At 41.8% G+C, this 22513-nt stretch overlaps 1 protein-coding gene across 12 annotated transcripts in view; it reads right to left on the bottom strand.

Annotated features, from left to right (window-relative positions):
* The window catches only part of PSD3 (pleckstrin and Sec7 domain containing 3), a 583146-nt gene that overhangs the window by 17058 nt on the left and 543575 nt on the right, over nucleotides 1-22513 (bottom strand). For all 12 annotated transcript variants that reach the window (XM_008267258.5, XM_070047341.2, XM_051819334.3 and 9 more), the window contains one exon: nucleotides 14141-14284. In XM_008267258.5, the coding sequence (XP_008265480.3) occupies nucleotides 14141-14284 (144 nt within the window). The remainder of the gene's footprint in view (nucleotides 1-14140; nucleotides 14285-22513) is intronic.

The following is a 22513-nucleotide window of genomic DNA, read 5'->3' as shown; positions in this document are numbered from 1 at the left end:
TTTTCACTTTCAGTATGATCCTAGCTCTAGGCTTGTGATACATCACTGTGTTAAAGGACATTTCTTGAATATTTCATTTGTTGAGAGCATCTATTATGAAAGGATCTTGAATATTTTTAAAGGGTTTTTCTGCATCTATTGGGCTGATCATATGATTTTTGTACTTCATTTTGTTAATGCAATGTATCCCATTTACTGAATTGCATGTGTTGAACCATCCTTGCATCCCAGGGATAAATCTCACTTGATCATGGTGAATGAACCTTTTAACCTACTGATAAATGTGGTTTGCTTGTATTTTGTTGAACATTCTGCTTCTATGTTTATCAAGGATACTATTGTATAATTTTATTTTCTTATAGTGTCCTTGTCTAGCTCTAGTGTCAGGGTAATGTTGATAACATAAAATGAATAAATTATTTGGAAGTATTTGAGAATGACTGATAGTAATTCTTCTTTAAGTGTCTGATGGAGGGCCCCTGTTAAAGAGTAGTGGGTTAAGCTGCTACTTGTGATGCCAGAATCCCATACTGGAGGTCATGTTTGAGTCCTGGCTGCTCCACTTAATAACCAGCTCCCTACTGCCTGGGAAAGCAGAAGAAAAAGGCCCAAGTACTTGGTCCCTTGCCATCCATGTGGGATGCCAGGATGAAGTTCCAGGCTCTTAACTTTGGCCTGGCCCAGTACCAGCTGTTGTGGCCATCTGGGGAGTGAGTCAGCAGATGGAAGAACTATCTATGTCTCTCCCTCTAATTCTGCCTTTTAAATAAATAAATCTTTTTAAAGAAATCTTCAGTTACAGCAGTCTATTTTAGGCTAATAATGATTCCTGTTACATACAAAAACTATTTTCCTGTTTCTCCCATGTAATGTTTTTGATATCTATACCTTTTTATTCTATGTGTAATTAACGTACTATTGTAGACCTGATTACTTTTCAAACTTTTGTCTTTTAGTGTATATGATAGTAGTATTCTGAATTTGATTATGTGTTTACCATTATCATTGACTTCACATTTTCTTATGTTTTATATTATGAGCTAGTATGCATTTGTTTCACTTGGAAGAAGTTTTGTTAGCATTCCCTGTAAGGCAGACCTGGTGGTTTTGTTCAGGCATGTCTTTACCTCTCCATCCATGAAGGACAGCAGCCCAGGTGAAGATCTCTTGGTTGGCAGGTAGTTTTTCCCCAGTGGTTTGCCTGTATTATCCCACTCTCTCCTGGCCTACAAAGTTTCTCCTGAGAAATTCACTAACAGCCATACTGGGGTCCCTGTATGTGAAGACTCCTCTTCCTGCTCAGCTATTTGTCTTTGATTTTTGTCAGTTGGTTATAATAAGTCTTGGTGAATTCTTCTTCAAATGGAACTGGACTGGAGATCTCAGCATTTCGTGTAGCTGGATATTCAAATATTTCTCCACTTTTGAGAGGTTTTCAGCCTTTACTTATTAAATGAATGTTCTAGCCCTTTCCTTCTCTCTTCCTTCTTGCCTTCTATAAGTCATGCAGGCTTTCTTTATTTCTTTTCATTTGTCTTCCCAGCTTTGCATTTTCAGATGGCATGTTTTGGAGTTCACGCATTCTTTCTGCTACTTGATCAAACTTGCTATTGATGTTCTCTACCGAATTTTTAAATTTCATTAATTGCTAGTGAGGATGTGGGGGAAAAGGTCCCCTAGTCCACTGTTGGTGGGAATGTAAACTGGTGCTGCCACTGTGGAAGACAGTATGGAGGTAGCTCAGAAAACTGAATACAGACCTACCATATGGTCCAGGCATCCCACTCCTGGCAATTTACCCGAACCAAAAGAAATCAGCATATGAAAGATATCTGTACCCTCATGTTCCCTGCAGCACAATTCACAATGGCAAAGATATGGAACCAATTGATGTCCATCAACTGAAGACTGGATAAAGAAATTATGGTGTATATATACACTATGGAGTACTACTCAGTTGTAAGAAAAAAAAGGAAAAAGGAAATCCTATCTTTTGCAACAAAATGGACCAACTGGAAACCATTATACTGAGTGAAATAAGCCAGTCCCAAAAAGACAGATACCATGTGTTTCATAAGTTTTCCCTGATCTGAGGTAACTAACAGTGTATCTAAAAAGTAATGTATTTGCATGAAATGGACATTTTGCTGTTCGATGACTGTTACAGCCCTTGACTCTTCTGTTGAGGAACAGTGTTTTTTTCCTTCATACTATTTGTTGAACTCTTTTACTTGGTGTAGGGTTAATTGTATGATTATTAAGTAAACTGAAAATAGATCTTTGTAAAAAATTAAGAGTGGGAGAGGGAAGAGGAAGAAGGGTTACAGTGTCGGTGGGAGGGTAGAATAGGAAGTCTCACTATGTTTCTAAATTTATATTTATGAAATACATGAAACTTGTATAACTTAATTTTTTTGAAAATCATAAAAAATAAATACATTTCATTAATTGTATTTTAGTTCCAAAATTTCTGTTTGAGTCTTTTAATAATTTGTTTATTGAATTACTTGTTTTGTTCTTTGTTTTTCTGATTCCATTGAGTTGTTTATCTGTATTAGCTTGTGACTCATTGAGCTTCCCTAAAACAGCTATTTTGAATGTGTCATGCAATTCATACCTCTCTAATTCATTTGCTATTTGACTATTAATTAGTTTCTTTGTTGGTGTCATGCTTTCTTGGCTGTGGCTATTGCTGTTGTTGCCATCCTTGGAGCCCTGCATTGCTGTTTTATTCCTTTGTTATTTCCTCCAGTCTTTACTGTCTTTGTGTTACCAGCCAAGCTAGGAATTCTGAAGCTCTTTCAGACCTTTACTGTGGATGTGCCCCCTAACACTGGGGTAAGGCTAGACTGGGGTGAGGCATGTGGGATGTTTATAGTGCCGTTGGTCATGCTGTAGCTTGAAGAAAAGCCTCTTTCTCCTTCTCGTAGCCTTTCCCAACCACTCAGCTGTGCCAATCAACTCCACCTCTACCGGCCTCTTGGCCTGTACATTTAGGCGAGGTGGCTCTTCACTCATTGTATTCTCACAGCCATAGTGGAAACTCTACCTCAAGGTGCACTGAGTTGCTCTGTCATGGGGGTAGGATTGACACAGGTAAAGTGAAATTTTTTTTCTTCTTATACTCTTAAACAAGTCTCTTCCTGGATGTGCAAATCCAATAGAATGCTGTAACTTCTACACTGGATTCCCAGACTCCCACAAAGGTACTCTTTTCTGAGGAGTTTTCTGAACCAATGCTCTGCAAGGGGATGACCATAGAATGCTCCTATCCTGTCATCACACTCTGTGATCACTGTAATTACCTGCTTCTAGCTTTTAAATGTAGCTATTAGAAAATTTAAAATTAAACGTGTGTGGTTTACAATGTATTTCTATTGGGCAGTGGTGGTCTATTTCTTCGGAATCTCTAAGTTGAGATATTCTTGTTCCAAAAATAATACTCTTGGGAATATTTGTGAGCATGCTATTCAAATAAACATATTTGTTTTAATGTGCCATTCTCCTAAAAACAGAGTTGAAAGGGACTTGATCAGCTAGCTCATCCAATTCCAGCTCATTTTTGTAACCAGGAAACTGAGGCCTGGGAAGGATAACTGGGGGTCAAGTGTGCCAGTGATAAAACTAAAATGGGATTCTGACTCCCACTCTGGTTCTTTTCCTAGTTTTCCTATTTTATCTCTGAGCACATTTGTCCTCCTGCAGATAATACCTTGACCCAGATGAGTGACCCTCACCAGAGCGGGCATTTCAGGACAATGGGAAATGAAGGGGTGATTTACTGGTTGCTTATTTTGTCTTCTCAGCTATGGTGCCAGTTCTCTATAGCCATCTACTTCAAATCTTGTTCAAAGACTCCTGTGGCTAGGCTTCTCTTCCCTCCAAAGGCACCTGTAATTATTTACAGATTAAAATTCTGTGTTGCACAGCACAGTGGGGTGACTATAGTCCACAATAATGTATTACCCACTTCATGAAGAATTAGAAGAGAGGAGTTGGTAGGCTCCAAACATAATGAAATGGAAATGCTAATTTCCTGTTTTTGTCAGTTTACATTATGTATGTGTGTTGAAATACACATTGCACCCCAAGAAGAAATATAAGTATTATATGTTAACCAAAAATTTACAAATATAAGTGAATATGATTAAATCCACAGAAAACATAGACCTGTGATAAATTTGGAGGCGGGGGAAGGAAATTCAGTACTTCTCTTAGTCCTCCTTCAACACATAATACAAAATGCAATTCCAAATGACAATGCAAGACTTATGTCTATTATTAACTGGACCGAATGTCTAGACAACTGCTGATCTTAGGTCTCTAGTTTTTGACTTATAATACTTAGCATCCCATTAAAAAAAGAAAACTCTTAAACTTCCACAAGAGTTCTATTAACCTGCACTATTTAGGCTAGACATATCATCACTTCTGAGATGTTTTCTGTAAAGGAGACAGCATGTGATCCTAGGCTAAACTCAGGTACTAAGACTGACACTCCTACTTCTAATCTTCTTCTAGCACATTCATGAGATTTTTCCTTTGCCTTCAACTAGAGACAAAAAGGGAAAGAACCACTATTTTTATAGTTTTAGGATCCAGGACTCTTAAAACTTATTAGCGGGTAATTTTATTTCAGAAGGGTCTGCCTTGGGATATCTGACTCTGTACTGAGATACTGCCCTTGCACTGCTCCTGTGACAGAAAAAGGAGTCAGTAATATGGCCTGTACTATGAAAATTAATAATCCAATGCTGACAAATAAAAAATGAACAATCTGGGGGAAAAATGGCTATGACTACAACCAAAGAATTTGCTCAAAGAGAAATAAAGGCGTGTACCACAAAATGAATTTCTGGTCAATGACAAAAGACATATATGAAGGTGGTCCCTGCCTAGTGATGTTGCAGTAATCTTAGTTTATGCTAAATGCACCCTGTGGTAGTTACCCAATGATGGAATTAGCTAATGACACATTTCTCAAAACATATTCCTTATGTTAAGCTATGCTTAACAACTATCAAGTCAACCACTCATCTTCCACCCACCATGCAACAAATAACCAGTCACAAAACTGAAGGCTTACAACTCGAAATTTATACTCTGTGTGCTTCTGGATTGAACTGTTTGGAGTTTCCCTAAGACTCTGCATGGAATGTACACTTTTTCTCAAATGTATTAATTTGAGAAGGAATCATGCCATTTTATAATGCCATCAAAAACAAGAAATTCAGAAAACGATGCATAATGCTTTAAGAATGTCCCAGATTTTTTAAAATCTAAAATAGTCTGCCTCAAGAAACTTATGTTTTCTTTTAGTGGACATTTGTTCTTTCTAAAATTGAATTTCCTACCCATGTGGTTGGTGTGGGCCCTACCCGCCGGAAGTCATGAGAAGCATATGCTACTCTGGGTCCCCATTCAGGAATGGGCATTCCGCTGAATTCCAGCCCATCAGTCAAGGGAACTTTATTGTAAGCCTTTGTTTTCAGTCATCAGGGAAGTAGATTTTCTTTTTCCTGCTGGACTGGAACTGAAAAACAAACAAGTATTCTTATCTAACCGTGCAGGAAGGTGCTTTAGTTGGATTTGTGCTCCTATAACAGAATACCTGAGACTGGGTAATTTATAAGTAACAGAGATGTATCTGGGCCACTGTTGAGGAGACTGAAGTCTGTGGGCACTGCCCTAGACACTGGTGAGGGCCTTTGAGTCCTATATCATTTCAAGGTGGAAGGAGGAAGGCCAAGGGAAAATGTACATGATCAAGAGGACAGAACTCACTTTTATAGCAAATCTACTCTCACAATCACTAGTCCATTCGTCAAAAAAAGACATTAATCCATTCAATATGGCAGAGCCTGTGGAACTTACTTGCTTCCTGTTAGGTCAAACCTCCCAGCACTGCTGCATTCCAGATTAAGTTTCCAACACGTGAGCTTTCGGGGGCACATTCAAACCACAGCATTCTGTTCCTGGCAGCTGAAATTCAAGTCCTTCTCACGATGTAAAATATATTAATTCTATCCCAACACAGATGCTCCTGGATTTGCAATGCGGCTGTATCCTAATAAACTCATTATAAGTTCGAAATATTGCCCTGAAAATGCATGAAGCACACCTAATCTACCGAACATCATAATTTAGCATCGAAGCATACTGTACACTACCAGTCATTTCCCCTCACAATGGTGGGCTGACTGGAACCTGTGCTTACGGAGCCTGCCCAATGCTGCGAGAACATGTGCCACATGTTCATATTGCTAGCCCGGGAAAAAAACCAAGATTCAGGATTCAAAGTGTGGTTTCTACTGAATATGTATGGTTTTCACACTATTATGAAGTTTAAAAATTGTTAAGTCAAACCATTTAAGTCTACTCATTTTACAAGAGTCTTGACTTGTTCCAGTATCAACTTAGAAGTCCAAAGTTCAGGGTCTCAACTAAATCATCTATGGCTAAGAACTCAAGGTAAATGTAATCCTGAGGCAAGTTCCCTCCAGCTATCAGCTTGTGAAGTCAAATAATTTATCTGCTTCCAAAGCACCATGGTGAGATAGGCGAATGACAGGCATTGCTGCTCTAAAAGAAAAAAGGATTACTTATTCCAAGGAAGTCCAAGACCAACAGGGAAGATAGCATTAAATTCTAAAGCTAAAAGAAGAACTTTTCCTGACTGCGTGTCCTGATCCAGGGCCCAGGGTGGAGCTGGAGGTGCCCTACCCCAGGGCTTTGCTAGGCTCAGGCCAGGCAGCAGCTCCCACAGGCTGGTGTTTCAGGCCTGCTGCTCTCTCTGGTTGGTGCTGCACACTAGTAGCTTTACAGTTCTGGACTTAAGGGCAGCCTCACCCGGGCCTCGTGGGGACTCCTGTGGTAGCCTCGTTCTCACAGCTCCAGCAAGCACTGCCCTAGAAAGGACTCTGTGTGGGGGCCTCAGTCCCTGTGACAAGACTCTGCCTGGGCCCCCAAGATATCTGTGACACTGAAATCCAGGTGGAGGAAGCCATGTCCTAGAGCTGATGCATGCTATGTGCCTGCACAGTCAGCACCACACGGATTACACCTTCCAAGTGGAGCTCCGAGCCCCACCTGAGCCCACTGAAGCCATCGCTGGAGCAGCTGAGAGGAGCTGCAAAGGAATTCAGGAAGAAACGACCACGGGGGTCTGGTGGGTGCCCCCTAGCAACCTTGCTCCCAAGGTGCAGCTCTGGGGCTGTGCTGTGACGGCAGCCTCACAGAGCTCGGAAATGCCTGCGGGAGGCTTCTCCGTGTTGATCTCTCAGCAAACAGCGCGGCCCACACCTTTGGTTCCCGTCTTAGAGAGATCTTCTCATTGTTTACATGGCCAGGCTGCAAACCTTCCGGATCTTTCTGCTCTGGTCCCTTTTAATTATAAATTCTATCTTTAAAACATTTCTTTCCTCCCACATCTTATTGTCTGTGGTTTAAAAGCAGCCAGGTAGCTCTTTAATATTATGCTCGGAAATTTCTTTCATGAGATCTTCTAGTTCACCCTCTTAAATCCTGCTTCAAACAATCCCTGGGACATGGACACTTCTACCGAGTTCTTTGCAACTGTATAACAAAGATGCCTTTCACCTGGTTTCCGAGACTTTGTTCCACCTTTCTGAGACCTCATCACGGTGGCTTTACTGTCCACATTCCTACCAACACTGTGATCACATCACTCCTACCTGAGAAGTCTGAGACCTTCCCGATAGCTGTTTCCTTCTTCTGAACCCTCGCCAGAATTGTCTTGAATGCTCCATTCAGGACAATATAGGATTTTTTTCCCCAGAAGTCACTTCAAAACCATTCAGTCTCCTCCCATTACCCAGATACCAAGCTGTTGCCACATTGCCAGGTATTTGTTATAGCAACAGCCCTACTTCCTGGGACCAATTTTCTGTCTTAGCAAGTTTTGTGCTGATGCAACAGAATACCTAGGACTTGATCATTTTTAAAGAACAAACATGTATTGGGCTCACAGTTCAGCAGGTTGGGAAGACCCAAGGGCGTGGTCCCAGCAAGTACAGGTGCCTTTGCACTGTGTCACCCCAAGATGGAAGACCAAAGTGCATAAGCACAAGCAGAAGACAGTGAGAACGCCCTTTTAGAAACAGGTTTGCTTTTTTAATTTGAAAGGCAGAGGGACAGAGTGAGGGAGAGATGGAGAGAAAAGATCTTCCATCTGCTGGTTCTGGTTTACTCTCCAAATGGCTGCCACAGCCAGATCTGGGCCAGGCTAAAGCCAGGAGCCAGGAACTAAATCCTGGTCTCCCACTGGGGCCCAAGTACTTGGGTCTTCTGCTGCCTTCCCAGATGTATTAGTAAGACACTGGTTCAGAAGTGGAGCAGCTGGGACTGGAACTCACATTTTGAAATGGTATGTTGGCATGTCGCAAATACCCGACCTAGAACTCCCTTTTATAACAAATGCCCTGTCACAATAACTAACCCACTCCTATCCGTCCATGACCTAATCATCTCTTATCAGGCCCTGCCTCCCCATACTCGTCCCATTGGGGATTTAGTTTCCAACATGGGAGTTCTGGGGTAGACATACACACTGTTATGAGCATATTTAACAGTAATCTTTACTCTAGATTGTCGCCCCCACAGAGATAAGAATTCAAAGCAGACGTATAAATACAGTGCACAACTGAGGGCAAGATTTATCTGACAGAGTGAACATATACATTCACGTGCAAATGTGAGCCACCCCATGGCGTAGTATCTATCATGAGTGGGGCACAGTTGCCTTGAAGGCCAGAGGAGGATACATTCACACGGTCCAGAAGCCAAGAGCAAGAGAAGGGCCCCTCCCACATTATCAGTCTCTTTAATGAGATCAGAGGTGGTGCCCTAAATTGAATATATGGATGGGGTGGAGTTTATCATGCATTATGCTTTCTGAGGATTTCATGGTGTCTCCATGTGGAGTTTAACTTCCAAGCAGCCATGATGGCATCCCCTGCTTCCTGGTCCCAGATGAGATAAACGTATATTATGGGAAAGTAGTGTACAGGATTGACAGGTAAGAGAGTGGAGTTAAAATGCAAGGCTGGGGGGCCGGCATGGCTCACTTGGTTGATCCTCCGCCTGCGGCACCGGCATCCCATATGGGCGCAGGATTCTAGTCCAGGTTGCTTCTCTTCCAGTCCAGCTCTCTGCTGTGGCCTGGGAGGGCAGCGGAGGATGGCCCAAGTGCTTAGGCTCCTGCACCTGCACGGGAGACCAGGAAGAAGCACCTGGCTCCTGGCTTCAGATCGGCGCAGCACTGGCCATAGCGGCCATTTGGGGAGTGGACCAAAGGAAGGAAGACCTTTTTCTCTGTCTCTCTCTCACTGTCTATAACTCTACCTGTCAAAAAAAAAAAAAAAGCAAAGCTGGGGCCGGCACTGTGGCATAGTGGGTAAAGCCATTTCTTGCAGTGCCGACATTCCCTAAGGAAGCTGGTTCGAGTCCCAGCTGTTCCACTTCTGATCTAGCTCTCTGCTATGGCCTGAGAAAGCAGTAGAAAATGGCCCAGGTGTTGGGCCCCTGCACCCGTGTGAGACCTGGCAGAAGCTCCTGGCTTCTGGCTTTGTATTGAATCAGCTCCAGCCATTACAGCCATTTGGGGAGTGAACCAGAGGACGGAAGATCTCTCTTTCTCTTTGCCTCTGCCTCTCTGTAACTCTGCCTTTCAAATAAATAAATAAATCTTAAAAAAAAATGCAAGGCTGGCAGAAATTTCCATCTCACCTAATTTTGCCTAATCTTCCTACCTAATTCCCCCACATCAAAATCATAACAGGAAAGTTAATTCTACAGTCCATGTTCAGAGATATAATACTCAAAGCATATACACCTGGCTGCAGCCTCTATTATTGGATTTGAAAAGTCAAATGCTTTTGGGGGCCATGCCAATAGTAGAAAAGCTACAGGATGTGATAGAGTACAAGGGAGTGGTGGGAAGAAGACAGCCTGCCTTTCCTACATGCATTCAAATTCAAATTCAAACAAGGGCAACCATGTATTGGCCAAAAAAACCACGTTGACATTAGGTCTGCTAAAATTCATTGACATTGTGCTGGCCACAGTTTTCCAGCTGACTGTGTAATAATCCCATGATTATCCCGACCTTCAGCAAATCCTCATTAATAAACATCTTACAGCCCAATCTTATTTTTAATGGGTTTGGGCCATTATACCTTCTTCTCTCTGGTCTAGCTTAACAAAAGGGTTATCTACTCAACTTTCAGGAAACATCTTAGTGCTCATGAAAAATATCTTAGAAGAAACAGCATCTTCACTTCTAATTGCTGTCTCTTTTAAAGCTAAAGAAACATAAAGCCAAAATATTGGGGCCAAATACAGCGTTACCAAGGGAATTCCTCCAATGGTGCTGGTTCTCAGAGAGGCCAGGGGCTGCCCAGCACAGCTCAATCTGTGCTGTGGCTGGCTTCAGCCTTGCAAGTCTTGGTATCTGACATAAACCACCTAAGTACCTCTCAGTTCATGACATATTCATTCCCTAATGTTCCAGAAGCATACAGTGCAACTGAAAGATATTTAAGTAAAACAAGAACTAAATAGAGTAGAAGAAATCTAATTTATAAGGACATGAGCCTATTTCTGATATTTATTTGATTGAGTGGAGAAATGACGGTCAGTTTCTCAATGTAGACTTGTGATGCTTAAAAACTCTTCCAAAAGTAGGATTAGATTCCCAAGTGAACTCTTCTATGAAAATAACAGTCATGGTTTGGAGGTATCAATTCTATCAAAAACAAGATGATGAAAGGAGAACAAGTAGGTTAGTCAATGATAGCCCATGCTGAGTGGCTTGCTGCTTTAACTAAATAAAGGTGAATCTTTTTCTAACAGGCAAAATGAATTCTTCTTACTCTCCCTATATCTAAAAAAAAAAAACAAAAAACAAACAAACAAAAACCCTGGCTCCTGGCTTTGGATTGGCTCAGCTCCAGCCATTGTGGCCATTTGGAGTGAACTAGTGGATGGAAGACCTTTCTCTGTCTCTCTCTATATAGACATATATAATTCTCTTTCAAATAAATTTTAAAAAATTAAAAAAACATATTTATCAGCATTTCTAAGTATTTCTGTCAGTGAAGCTTTGAAGCGTTTCTAAGGCATGGAAAGACCTATGAATTTGGCTTGATGTTAAGAATGGTTTGTACTCAAAGTAAGCTTCCCAGGACATAAAAAACTATAAAACTTCAAGTTAGGAACCTTTCCAGTGTCAGTACTAAAGATTATTATTTTGCCAAAATAAAAGTGCTTTTCCTTACTAAGACTTGTGAAAATCGTGAGAACTGCTCTGAAATCAAGGGTGGCCCTCTTGCTGATGACCTGTAAGAGGTGAGAAAGCTAACTCATGCCCCAGAGCCTTTGGTGCAAACTGAGGTGCTGTGGCTCCTCTTCCTGATATGGTCCACCTGGGGCTCTCATTGAGTTGCGTACTGCTGTCTGTTCTCACTTGCCTATTGGGTTTGTTTTCACAGGAGCCTCTGGCCCTGTAAAAACAATGAAGACTACGCTTATGCCTTGGAAAATTACTTTCTCTGATGCTATCCTTTATTCATGATAAAACTTCATTAATTCATTCCACAAGTATGCATCAGGCACCCAAGCAGTGTTGAAGCTGAGGCTAGAGCTGTGAACACGTCATACGAAACAGCGAGTAGCTCTGTCTCTCATTCGGGGAACGCTGCTTATGAAGCAAAGGGTGCTCCACAAGCATGTAGATAACTTCGGTGGCTGAAATGGTAGCAAAGTGGACTCCCTGGGCCAGACTACTTCAGTGTTTATTTAAGTTAGTGGAACGACGATTTCCTTCTTAAAAAAAGCATTACTTTGGCTGACATCTACATACAAAGTGTGGTACACTTCTACCTTCCTAGTAGACACAGGGCTAATGCATCTTGACAAACAATCCAACACGCGTGACAGATTAGCATACGACTTCAGTTTTAATGAGTCGAGGGTCCTGGGATGCAATCTTCAGGCTCTTTGAAGAGACGTTCAGATGAAGGCAAAGCTTAATCCGCACAAAGCTTCCTCTGACTTCATGTCAGGAAATGAAAATGCTGAGTTGTGCAGAGTTATGTTTTCAGAAAAGGGGCAACACAGTAGATTCTAATGCTGGGAGCGCGTCTGCCGTGGCGACCTTGCCAAGGTCTTGCAGTCACCTTCACCTCCTAAGGACAGGCTCTTCCCTCTTAAGAGGCAAGAGCTCCAAGTGAGGTGCTGAGTGGTGGAAGCAGGGGACTGAGGTGTTGGGAAATTTAATTAGCATGTGTGAAACAAAAGGGCTTGTGGCTTAAAGCTACTCCAGAAGTGTGAAGAACAATGATTGCTTTTTGAGAACTCCCATTTCCCAAGATTGAACTAGCCTGGGGAAAGACAGGTGCTTAGCTTGCTGCTGTTGTTTTTTCTTTAAAATAAGTTTTCAAGTCTTTTTTTTTGAGGGGGTGGGGTGGGTAAGGCTTCCACAGTTTTTCTTAACAAACTTCTACCTTTACCAAAATAAATACTTTTCTTGGTATGGTCATCTGCCCGGAGCAAATTCTTGCTTGACCATGAAGAAAACTACTATTTGGCTCTGTAGCACCTTTTTGGTTCAAATGCCACATCTGATAATAGACATTTTAAAACTCAAAAACAAAACACCTTGGGAAGTGACTTTTTAGGGTTCCCATGAAACTTCATCTAATTCAACGAGCAAGTATTGAATAAAGGCTGGCATGAGCTCACGATCTCGGGCAGGTGGAGATTCCACTCTGCACATAAGGATAGAAGAAAATAATTAACATGGAGCAAACTGCAGCAAATCCTCTAACAAATGAATCCCAGCTGAGGGATTCAGAGTGCGCTTTTTATAGAAGGGATTTGGACTGTACACTGACGGATGCAGAATTTTCCCAACGAAGAAGGTAGGAAGAAAGCTTTGAATCAAGGTGTAAAAGCATGTCTAGGCAGAGTGAGCACAACTGTACCTAAACCACTGGGGGGCTGCTGTGGGAAAGACTGAGATTATGGAAAGCTACAGGAAGCCAAATCTCAGATTTAGGACTGGGCCTGTCCCCAGAGGGTCAATGGGAACAGGTGTGTAAGGGAACCTCAGGGCAGCTGTTGTCTGAATCTGGGTTGAGCCTCAGGAAAACAACTGGCAAAAAGGTGTGAGCTGAACCACAGAGAGACAGGAGTCAACCAGCAGGCTCACGTGAGTGAGGCCGAAAGCCATGCCCACAGTCAGGAAGGCGGGGTGCCACACTGCAGAGGCCTCTTGCCAGGGTCTTGCAGCTCAGCTGATGCTGTTTTGAAGCCCGAGGAGGAAAGAGCAGGGTGAAAGCGGAACCAAGGAGAGGGGTGTTGGGAAATGAAAGGGACTGGGGCTGCAGTGAACAAGAATACGAATAGATGGATTTGGCTCACCCACTAGGAAATATGTAAAAAATTCAGGAGTACTGTTCTGGACTAGATGCTACTGACTTAAAAAAAAAAAAGACATTTTCAGTGTCTGAAGGTGGTGGCTGAGGGAGGATGCTGCACAACCTGACAGTAAGCTGGGAGAAAACCTGGGCAAAGGAAAGATTTGGAAATAGATTGATTTCAGTTTGCTTTAAGATTTTCCACCTTTCCATGGCAATGTATGTGAATCATCACCATTCTTCTCAGGAGTCCATTTAGCAACCGAGATGGATGCGGCACCTTGATCGATCAATTCCCCAGCAGCGGGAATGTGTGGAAGGAGCGAATGCTTTGCATCATGCTGCACCTGACCCCACCGGGGCTCCTGGACTGGACTCTGCCAGCAGAGGCAGGGACAGGGAAGGCAGCTGCCCTACCCAGCACGTCCTTCTACCGTCCTTTTCCTTCCCGGCAGCAGGCACACACTATTGCAGCCAGACAGGCCGTTTGCTTCTAAGTGCATGAACTCACAGTCATTCTTTGATGTCAGGCAGCTACACAGAACCACAAACTGGAGGGGTTACCATGAACTAGACCATGCTAGGAGCTCCTGAGAGAGAGGAACGGCCCAGGTGTGCTGCCCACCGTTCGGCTGTTAAAAACTGTTTGCCTCTTAGACAAATTCTGAAACAAGCATTGCTGACATTTTGGTCCACCATACCTCAAACTCTAGATAGTGGTCTTTTAGTTTGTATTCATCTACGTCCTTGGCTTTGACCTTCTTGTCAGGGGGGTAGGAGCGATGCTCGGCCAGCTCAGTGGTAATCTGCTTCAGCTTGCTTTCATGGGATTTCAGCTGTTCCTCCTGCAGGAAAGTATTAGCCATTTAGTGACCAGCAGTAAATAAATCAATTTAAAAATGTTCAGCACTTTTAAAGATCTCTATGTTGAATGAATTGAATTCATTAAAACGGTCCAATGTGCCTCTGTTGCCACAACCATTCCAACTTTTTCATTCCAGCTCTCGTATATTCCTTTCCAGAATGCCAGCCAAGGCCAGCCTCCCTAACCAGTGTAACTGTCCCTCCAGGCCTCCTGGAGACAAGCCACAAGCCAAACCCAGCCAGGGAGCGGTATAACCTGGACTTCCCCTTTTATGCTCATTTAGCAATGTTGCCAGTTTCTCTATCGCACAAATGAAATGCCACTATACACATTATTTACATGTTTTAATTGTGTATTTTATTCTCTTTTATTAAAAATGTCTCCTTTTATTAAAAAGTATTTGAGAGGTAGAGAGAGAAACATATACTGGATTCTATCATAAATATAAGGGGCCACCAGGAGCTAGACCAAGCTAGCAGCTCCTAAGTCAGTTGTTTGAGGGAGAGGGAGGAGAGGGACAGGGAGAAGGAGGAGAGGGACAGGGAGAAGAGAGGAACAGGGAGAGGGGGGAGAGGGAGAGGAGAGGGAGGAGAGGGACAGGGAGAAGGAGGAGAGGGACAGGGAGAAGAGAGGAACAGGGAGAGGGGGGAGAGGGAGGAGAGGGAGAGGAGAGGGAGAGGGAAGAGAGTTTGGTTCATTCCACAAATGCCGCATATTCCACAAAAACAGCTAGAGCTTGGCTGAGGCTGAAGCTGAGAACTCAAAGAGTCATTCAACTAAAATGTACCCACTGAGTGATTATTACCTAAACAATTACAGACACCATGTACCAATGTAACATGATTGATTCTGTGTGTAAGGATTTCTATGCTAGGGGCACAATGTCTATCACAATAAGCTACCTAAACAGACACTTTAAAAATATTCTGGGAGTGGGGTGCGGGGTGGGGATGAGGGAGACTGGATTACAGGTTCCAGAACACAGACAGAAGGAATAAGTTCGAGTGTTCCACAGCTCCATATTACACAATACCCTATTATATATCTCATGAAGAACTAGAAGAGAGGAGCTTGAAAGCTCCAAAGTAGTAAAAATGACAGGGAAACATTAACTTCTAGGATTTGATCATCACACGCACAACACATGGACCAGATTATCACAGTGTACTTCATAAATGTGTGCAATTAAAATAATAATAGATACTTTAAAATTCTTGAAACAAAGACGCTGGAATTCTCTTATATTCCTAAAACTGTATGACTGCTTACTATTCCACTTTCTCATGCAAATTATTCAAATTCCTAAATGTAAATCTTACATGGATGACAAATTGTAAATGGATGAAGGCAAATAAAGAAGAATTGATAAGACAAGGTGATTTTTTTTGTATTTTTTATGTATTTTTGTGGAACACCAACATAATTTTAGAATATAAAACTTTATCACAGAATGAGGGAAATAATTTAAAAGATTACCAAAGAATGAATAAAGAAACTATTTAAGACAAATATTGTATAGCATAATTGTAAATTTAAAGAAAAAGAATCATATATGTATATAATATATAAGTAGTCTTTCAGGACTTTCATAATAATACACATCTTAAACATCAAGCAAGGGGAAAAATTCCCAAGTTTAAAGCCATCAAAATAGTAGAAAACAATGCAAACTAAAAAGCAGAGTACCTGAGTGGAAAAATGAGCAAAGCGATGGCAGGAACAGGTGGACTAAATGAAAGATGGCAAAATTGGTCTTTAATGACCAACTTTAACAAAGCAAAACACTCAAAGAAGTCTCAGAAAAGCATGAGGCAAACCAACCAAGCAAGCAAATAAAAACACCAAAACCCCTATTTTGATATTTTAGAAAGCGGTTTACATCTCCAAACCTATAATTTGTATACCAATAATGCTGACAGTCAGTGAGATGCTTCAGAGGTAGCTTTTACTTACAACTTTTCATTCACCTGTTATTTTCTCCCAAGGAGACTACAGAACACATCATTGACTGCACAGCTCTCCCTCACCCTTATACTTTGAAGCCCAAACTCAGTGTAGCATGCACTTGAAAACGGGGCCTCTAAGGACGTAATTATGGCTAAGTGAGGCCATAAGGGTGAGGCTCTGAGCCCATAGGATTAGCGTCCTTATGAGAGGAGACCCTATAGAGCTCGATCTCCCTGCGTGCACATAACAAGGAAAAGCTTTGTGAACACCCCGCCCCAAGGTGGCTGTTACAGCCCCAGTAGAGAGCCCTCATCAAACAGCCAGCTCTGCCACATCTTGACCTTGAAGGCTCCAGAACTGCGAGAGAATGAACGTCTACTGTGTGAGCCACATGTTCTATGGTATTTTGTAATACCATAGGATTATGACCTGACCTGAAACTGTATCAACAGCTTTGTTCTCTTTCAAAATCATTTTCCTTTTTGTATTTACTGCAGCACATAAATTACTTAACAGAATTTTTGGTTAAAGCTGCTTAGTAACTAGGCCACTTTGAAATATAAAAATGTGATTTTTTTAAAAAAATAAAATGTTTCAGAAACACAGAAAACATTCATGATTCTAACACCCAGTTTACAAAATGAAATGTTGTGAGTTCAAACTCCCTCTACATATTTATTCATCTCATGCTTTTTGTGCGCTACGCAAAAGTATATCACAATCAAAATACAAAAATATGTTCTGTAGGTTCTGTATTCTGCATAAAAACTACTGAAAGGTTTTCTTTTGTCATCTGGTTTTCCACCCAACATGTTTTTAAGATTTACCCATGGCTGGAGTCTTGGCTAACTAGGCTAATCCTCCGCCTGCAGCACTGGCACCTCGGGGTTCTAGTCCCGGTTGGGGCGTCAGATTCTGTCCTGGTTGCTCCTCTTCCAGTCCAGCTCTCTGCTGTGGCCCAGGAGGGTAGTGGAGGATGGCCCAAGTGCTTTGGTCCCTGCACCCGCATGGGAGACCAGGAGGAAGTACCCGGCTCCTGGCTTTGGATCGGCGCAGCGCTGGCCGTAGTGGCCATAAGGGGAGTGAACCAACGGAAGGAAGACCTTTCTCTCTGTCTCTCACTGTCTATAACTCTCTGTCTCTCTTAATGTCTAACTTTGCCTGGCAAAAAAAAAAAAAAAGATTTACCCACATATGTGCTTAAGTTCTTGCTTTTAATCATTGTATACTATTACATCATAGACTTATTACAATGTTGTTGAAGGATTTAGATTGCTTCCAGATTTTTTGGTCTGTGGTTTTTGTTTTTGCAATTATAAATGATGTTGCAATGAACAATTTAATGCATGTCTCCTGCTGAATACAAGTTTTCTACATTTTATCACCACTCGGGATTTAGAATATGCATATCATTAACATGATATTATTTTCCGATGTGTTTGTACCTGTTTACACTTCTGCAGGATGTTTGAAAATACACTGTAAAATCTTTGTAAACATTTGATATTATCACACTTGTAAATTTCTGCTAATTCACGGGTATGAAATGACAAACCACTATGCATGTCCCTGAACATGAGTAAGGATGAGCATCTTCTTTTCATGTGTCCTGTGTTTCCTCTTCTGGTGAACTGCTGATGAAATACTCGACCCATTTTTCTATTTGGTTGTTTGTCTTTTTAAAATAGATTTGCAGTAGTATAGTTACCTATACTATATTTAAGAAAACAAGATTTTTATTAATATAATCCAAATATAATTTTCAAGTAAGATTTTAGATAACTTGGTAAAAGAATTTATAAAGCCGTCTGTATTTTCGAGTTTGGGTCTGTGTGTTCTTTTGCATGCAAGTTCGCTTGTTCCAAAAGCTTTCAACATAGACTCCCTAATTTTGAATATTCAAGTGTCTCTTTTTAGTTGAAGAAATGGAAATTTCTACTTATTTTAATGAAGAATATGAGAGGCCAGAATAATATGCACTTTCACCCAACTCCCAGGGTTTACCCAGGGGTCTATTCATCGCTATTAAGCTATGACTTACAGACCTGACCATGCCTACAGTAGGGTAGAGAGTTAGTCATTTAGGCTATACTTCAATGAAGAAACTAGACAAAGAAATGCTGATACTCACTGCATAATGGTTCAATGCCTTCATGAAGCAGGAGTAAGGGCACAGTTTCAAAGTAAAGAATTTTAAAATTATATTCTTCTGAAATGTGTCCATTTTGACCAGTATCATAAAAATGCCAAGTGGCTGTTGTGGGCATAGATTCGCTGACAATACAGTTGCTCCAATGTCAGAACCCCATGGTTAAGGAGATACAGACTTTCCTGACAAAATCTGACAGCTCAAACTTTGGGGAGAGCCAACAGCCATGGAAAGTCACATTCTAGACCCAGGACAATGAAATCTGTTATGGACATGAAAAGAGACAAAGGAGGGAGCCCACATATTTCTCCCTTTTTTCTTTACTCGCACACTTCTTTAAGGATACCTATAAATGAGGGTACTTCAAAATATTTTGGTGCAAGAAAATTTGAAACCCACTCACACAAGCATTCTTCAAATAGTTTTTGGAGAGCGAGCGTTGTGGCGCATGGATTACTCGCTGCTTGTATCAGAGGCATCCCATATCAGAGCACCAGTCTGAATTCTGGCTGCATGGCCTCTGACTGAGCTCCCTGCTAATGCCCTGGGAAAGCAGCAGAAGATGGTCCAAATACTTGGGCACCGCACCCATGTGGCAGACCTGGATGGAGTTCTGGGCTCCAGGCTCTGCCTGGCCCAGGCTTTGGCCATTGCAGCCATTTGGGGAGTGAACCAGCGGATGGAAGACCTCTTTTTCTCTGATTCAACCCCTTCCCCAAGCCCCTCACAAGCCCCAAGACTCTCCCTTTCAAATAAATAAATAAATAAATAAATGTTTTTTTAAAAAGGTTCACAGGAAATACAAATTATGGGGAAAACACATATTCCAAAAACCTTCTTAAGATTTATTTATTTTAATTGAAAGGCACAGTTAGGGGGGGGGGGAGAGACAGAGGGAATCTTCTATCCACTGGTTCACTCCCCCAAATGGCTGCAACAGCTGGAACTGGGCTGATCTGAAGCCAGGAGACAGGAGCTTCTTCTGGGTCTTCCATATGGGCACAGAGTCCCAAGCACTTGGGCCATCTTCTGCTGTTTCCCCAGGCACTTAGCAGGGAGCTGGATTGGAAGTGCAGCAGCCAGGATTTGAACCCATGACCGTAAGGGCTGCCAGTGCTGCAGGGGAGGCTTCACCTGCTCCGCCACAGCACCGGCCCTGATTTCAAAAATAGTTTGCACCAAAATGAGATTATCTTTCAGTTCCATTTTCCACAATTGCTTTTAAGTATCCTCACATAAATTGTTTCATTTGGTGTTTACAAGCTCTTTGAAGCCAAAAAAAAAAAAAAAAAAAAAATCCCCCTTTTCCCTTCTTTTAAATCCTCCAGCATCTAGTACAGTGTTGAGCAGAGAATATGGTATGTGGCAGTTTTTGGTTTATAGGTTTTGCCTGCCTGACATTAACAAACACCTTAAGCCTCCATAAGCTGAGAGTCAAGGCTCTATAGTTCTATATGTTCTATAGTTATAATGACTACACCACTAACTAAACAGCACCATGATATACAGGCCCTCATTAAGCAGCAGAACAGCTTAACACTGGAGCCTTATCAACCCCAGTCGGATGGAAATTAGAATAAAGAACATGTGCCTTTGAGTTAGTTTGGAGGAGGTTACTATAGAAAGCACCATCAGAAAGATTCTATTTCGTCATTTCATGTTTAAGACATCTGAAGACCTTAAGTACAATGTTTAATGAATTTAAGGCATTAAATAACTTCCACATGATTTAATGTTTTATCAAGTACTTCATATACATATGCTAAACTCAGACCTCTGAAATAAATGTGAAATGTATCTGCTTTGGGAAAGTGTGGTTACCATGTAAGGCCCTGCCAAGGGGTTTGGACTGCATCCTTCTGGCAGGAGTAAGCCAGGGAAGAGTAAGCGACACAATGAGAATCACATTTTAACCAGAATCGTGAGGGAAGTATTGGAGGGAGGCAAGATTAGAACAGAGACCTTGCGTGGTCATGGAGGTCATCTGGTCATCGCTTTCCAGTGCGGAGTATGTGCACCTGCCAAGAGGATCCACTAGGGAGAATCTGAAAAATCTGTGTTGAGATATAATTCACATATTACACAAAATCCTTGTTTCCTGTATCTATGACAAATTCACTTATGAGTTCTAAATGCATTTAAATGAATTCTTTAGTCACTGTGAAAAATTTTAAAGATACTTAAAATCTTAGGAAAACTAGGAAATGTTGGGCTTTACTGATATTACTATCTGGGTTGACAGTAGGATATGTAATATATTTTATTTTTAAGACACATGTTAGGGGCTGCTGCTCAAACATTTAGTATTGAAAATGTGAATGACCAAAAGAGTTAGGTAACCCGTGAATCAGGTAGAAGATGAAAGAAGTCTGAAGTAAGGAAAATGGACAGCATGTGAAAGACATTTAGAGCTAAAAAGGACAGGCCTTTATGGCAGGAGTATGAAACTGGGCAGGTGGGAACAGTGGGAACATCCGCCTTTGGTCAAGGCACAGGACAGCATGGGGTTGAGGGCTGTTTCATTGTGAGAAGCAAGTACAAGACCTTCCTGGGTTTCTGATCGGTGTTTATCATAAGGCTTGTCCCCTGAAAGGATCCATGGATTTAAACACTCACAAGAGAATGGCTGGAATTCAAAGAAGAAAATAGGACTAGGTATCAGGAAATGGTGCTTATGAGAGGGGCAGGTCTCAGAGAATCACAGCCCAGCATGTCCAGTGTGAGAGCACCGCTTGCCCTCCAGTCACCTGCTGTGTCAGAAACACTGGGCACCCCGGCCCGGACCTGAACCTCGCAGGGCTGGGAAATGTCCACTTCATGCAAGTCCCAGATCATTTCTGTGCACATTTAAGCCTAAAGAGAATGACTCTGATAAGCAGAAAGGGAGGTCTTGAGTAGATCCTGAAGGAGACATGGAATTTATGTTTGTAGAGTTGCCCCAGAAGCAGGAAACAAACTTAAATTCTCAAACTAGCATCTCCACCTCCAACAGAAGAAGAAAAATGTGCTCTGGCAACACTGCCATGAAAAACAACTGAGGAAGGTGACTCCTCCCACACAGCAGAATTGCTCAGGAAGAGCCATGCGGCACCGACAATAATTCATTTTAATAATTAAGCTAATATGTTTTGGATAGAAGACAAGAATAAATTAAAGAAAAGCTCACAAATGACAGGGTGATGAACAACATGTCTTAAAAAGTACCAAACAGTCTTTTAATTGAACATTTAATTTTTTTCTAACACTGTTTATCTTTTTTCCAGCAGGGGTACTCACATTGATATACATGCATTTTGTAAACTGAAATTATTCAAGGGGTTCTGGTATTTAGGCAATTACTGCCAGGTTATCATGGTATGGAGAAAGCAAGGATGACCAGGCTTAGAGACAAAGCACCACTAAGCTAAAGCAGAGGTTAGCAATGGGGGTGAGGGGTGGATTTTTTGACCCCACTGGACATATGGCAATGTCTGGAGACATTTTTGGTTGTTACACGTAGGAATGGCATCTCAGGGTTTGTAGAAGTCGGGGATATCGCTAAACATTCAGTAATACACAGGACAGCCCCTATAATCAGGCTAAAAGGTCAATAGGGCATAGGCTGAGGACAGCTGGGCACTGGGGATGCTGTGGGTACATGTAGGCAGGTACTCCAGGATCTGCTGTGGGTGCACTGTGGCCCCAGCCCAGATACCCTCAGGAGTCTGGATCTAAAGTGAGGCTTCCCAACCATCTGTACTAGGCTGTGGGAAAACTAACTCTTCTCTTCCTTCTTGTAAGCTATTCTTCATCACATGCTTGGTTTTACATATCTGTTTCCAAACTGTCCTGTTACTCTCAAAGGTAAAACATCTTTTTTTATTTTTAGTGAATAAAACTTATGATCTGAGCAAAGAAATGACAGAGTTAGTGACAGGGAATAAAAACACTTAAACATTCTAGAACTGCCTCCTCAGTTTCCAGATGGAAAACTGAGGCCCGCAAGGACTTGCTGCCTTACTGGGAGTGGACGTAGGGGAATTCCAAAAACGTGTGACCATCTTGACTGTGTGACATGGGAGAATGCTTCTTTGTGGTTATCACTTTCTTAATTAAAATTGTGAATTCATCACT

The sequence above is a fragment of the Oryctolagus cuniculus genome, chromosome 8, assembly GCF_051225735.1.
Source record: "Oryctolagus cuniculus isolate XC-2025 breed Fujian yellow rabbit chromosome 8, ASM5122573v1, whole genome shotgun sequence".
In the NCBI taxonomy this organism is placed as follows: Eukaryota; Metazoa; Chordata; class Mammalia; order Lagomorpha; family Leporidae; genus Oryctolagus; species Oryctolagus cuniculus.
The sequence above is the reverse complement of the archived record's forward strand: the minus strand, read 5'-3'. Positions and strand labels throughout refer to the sequence as shown.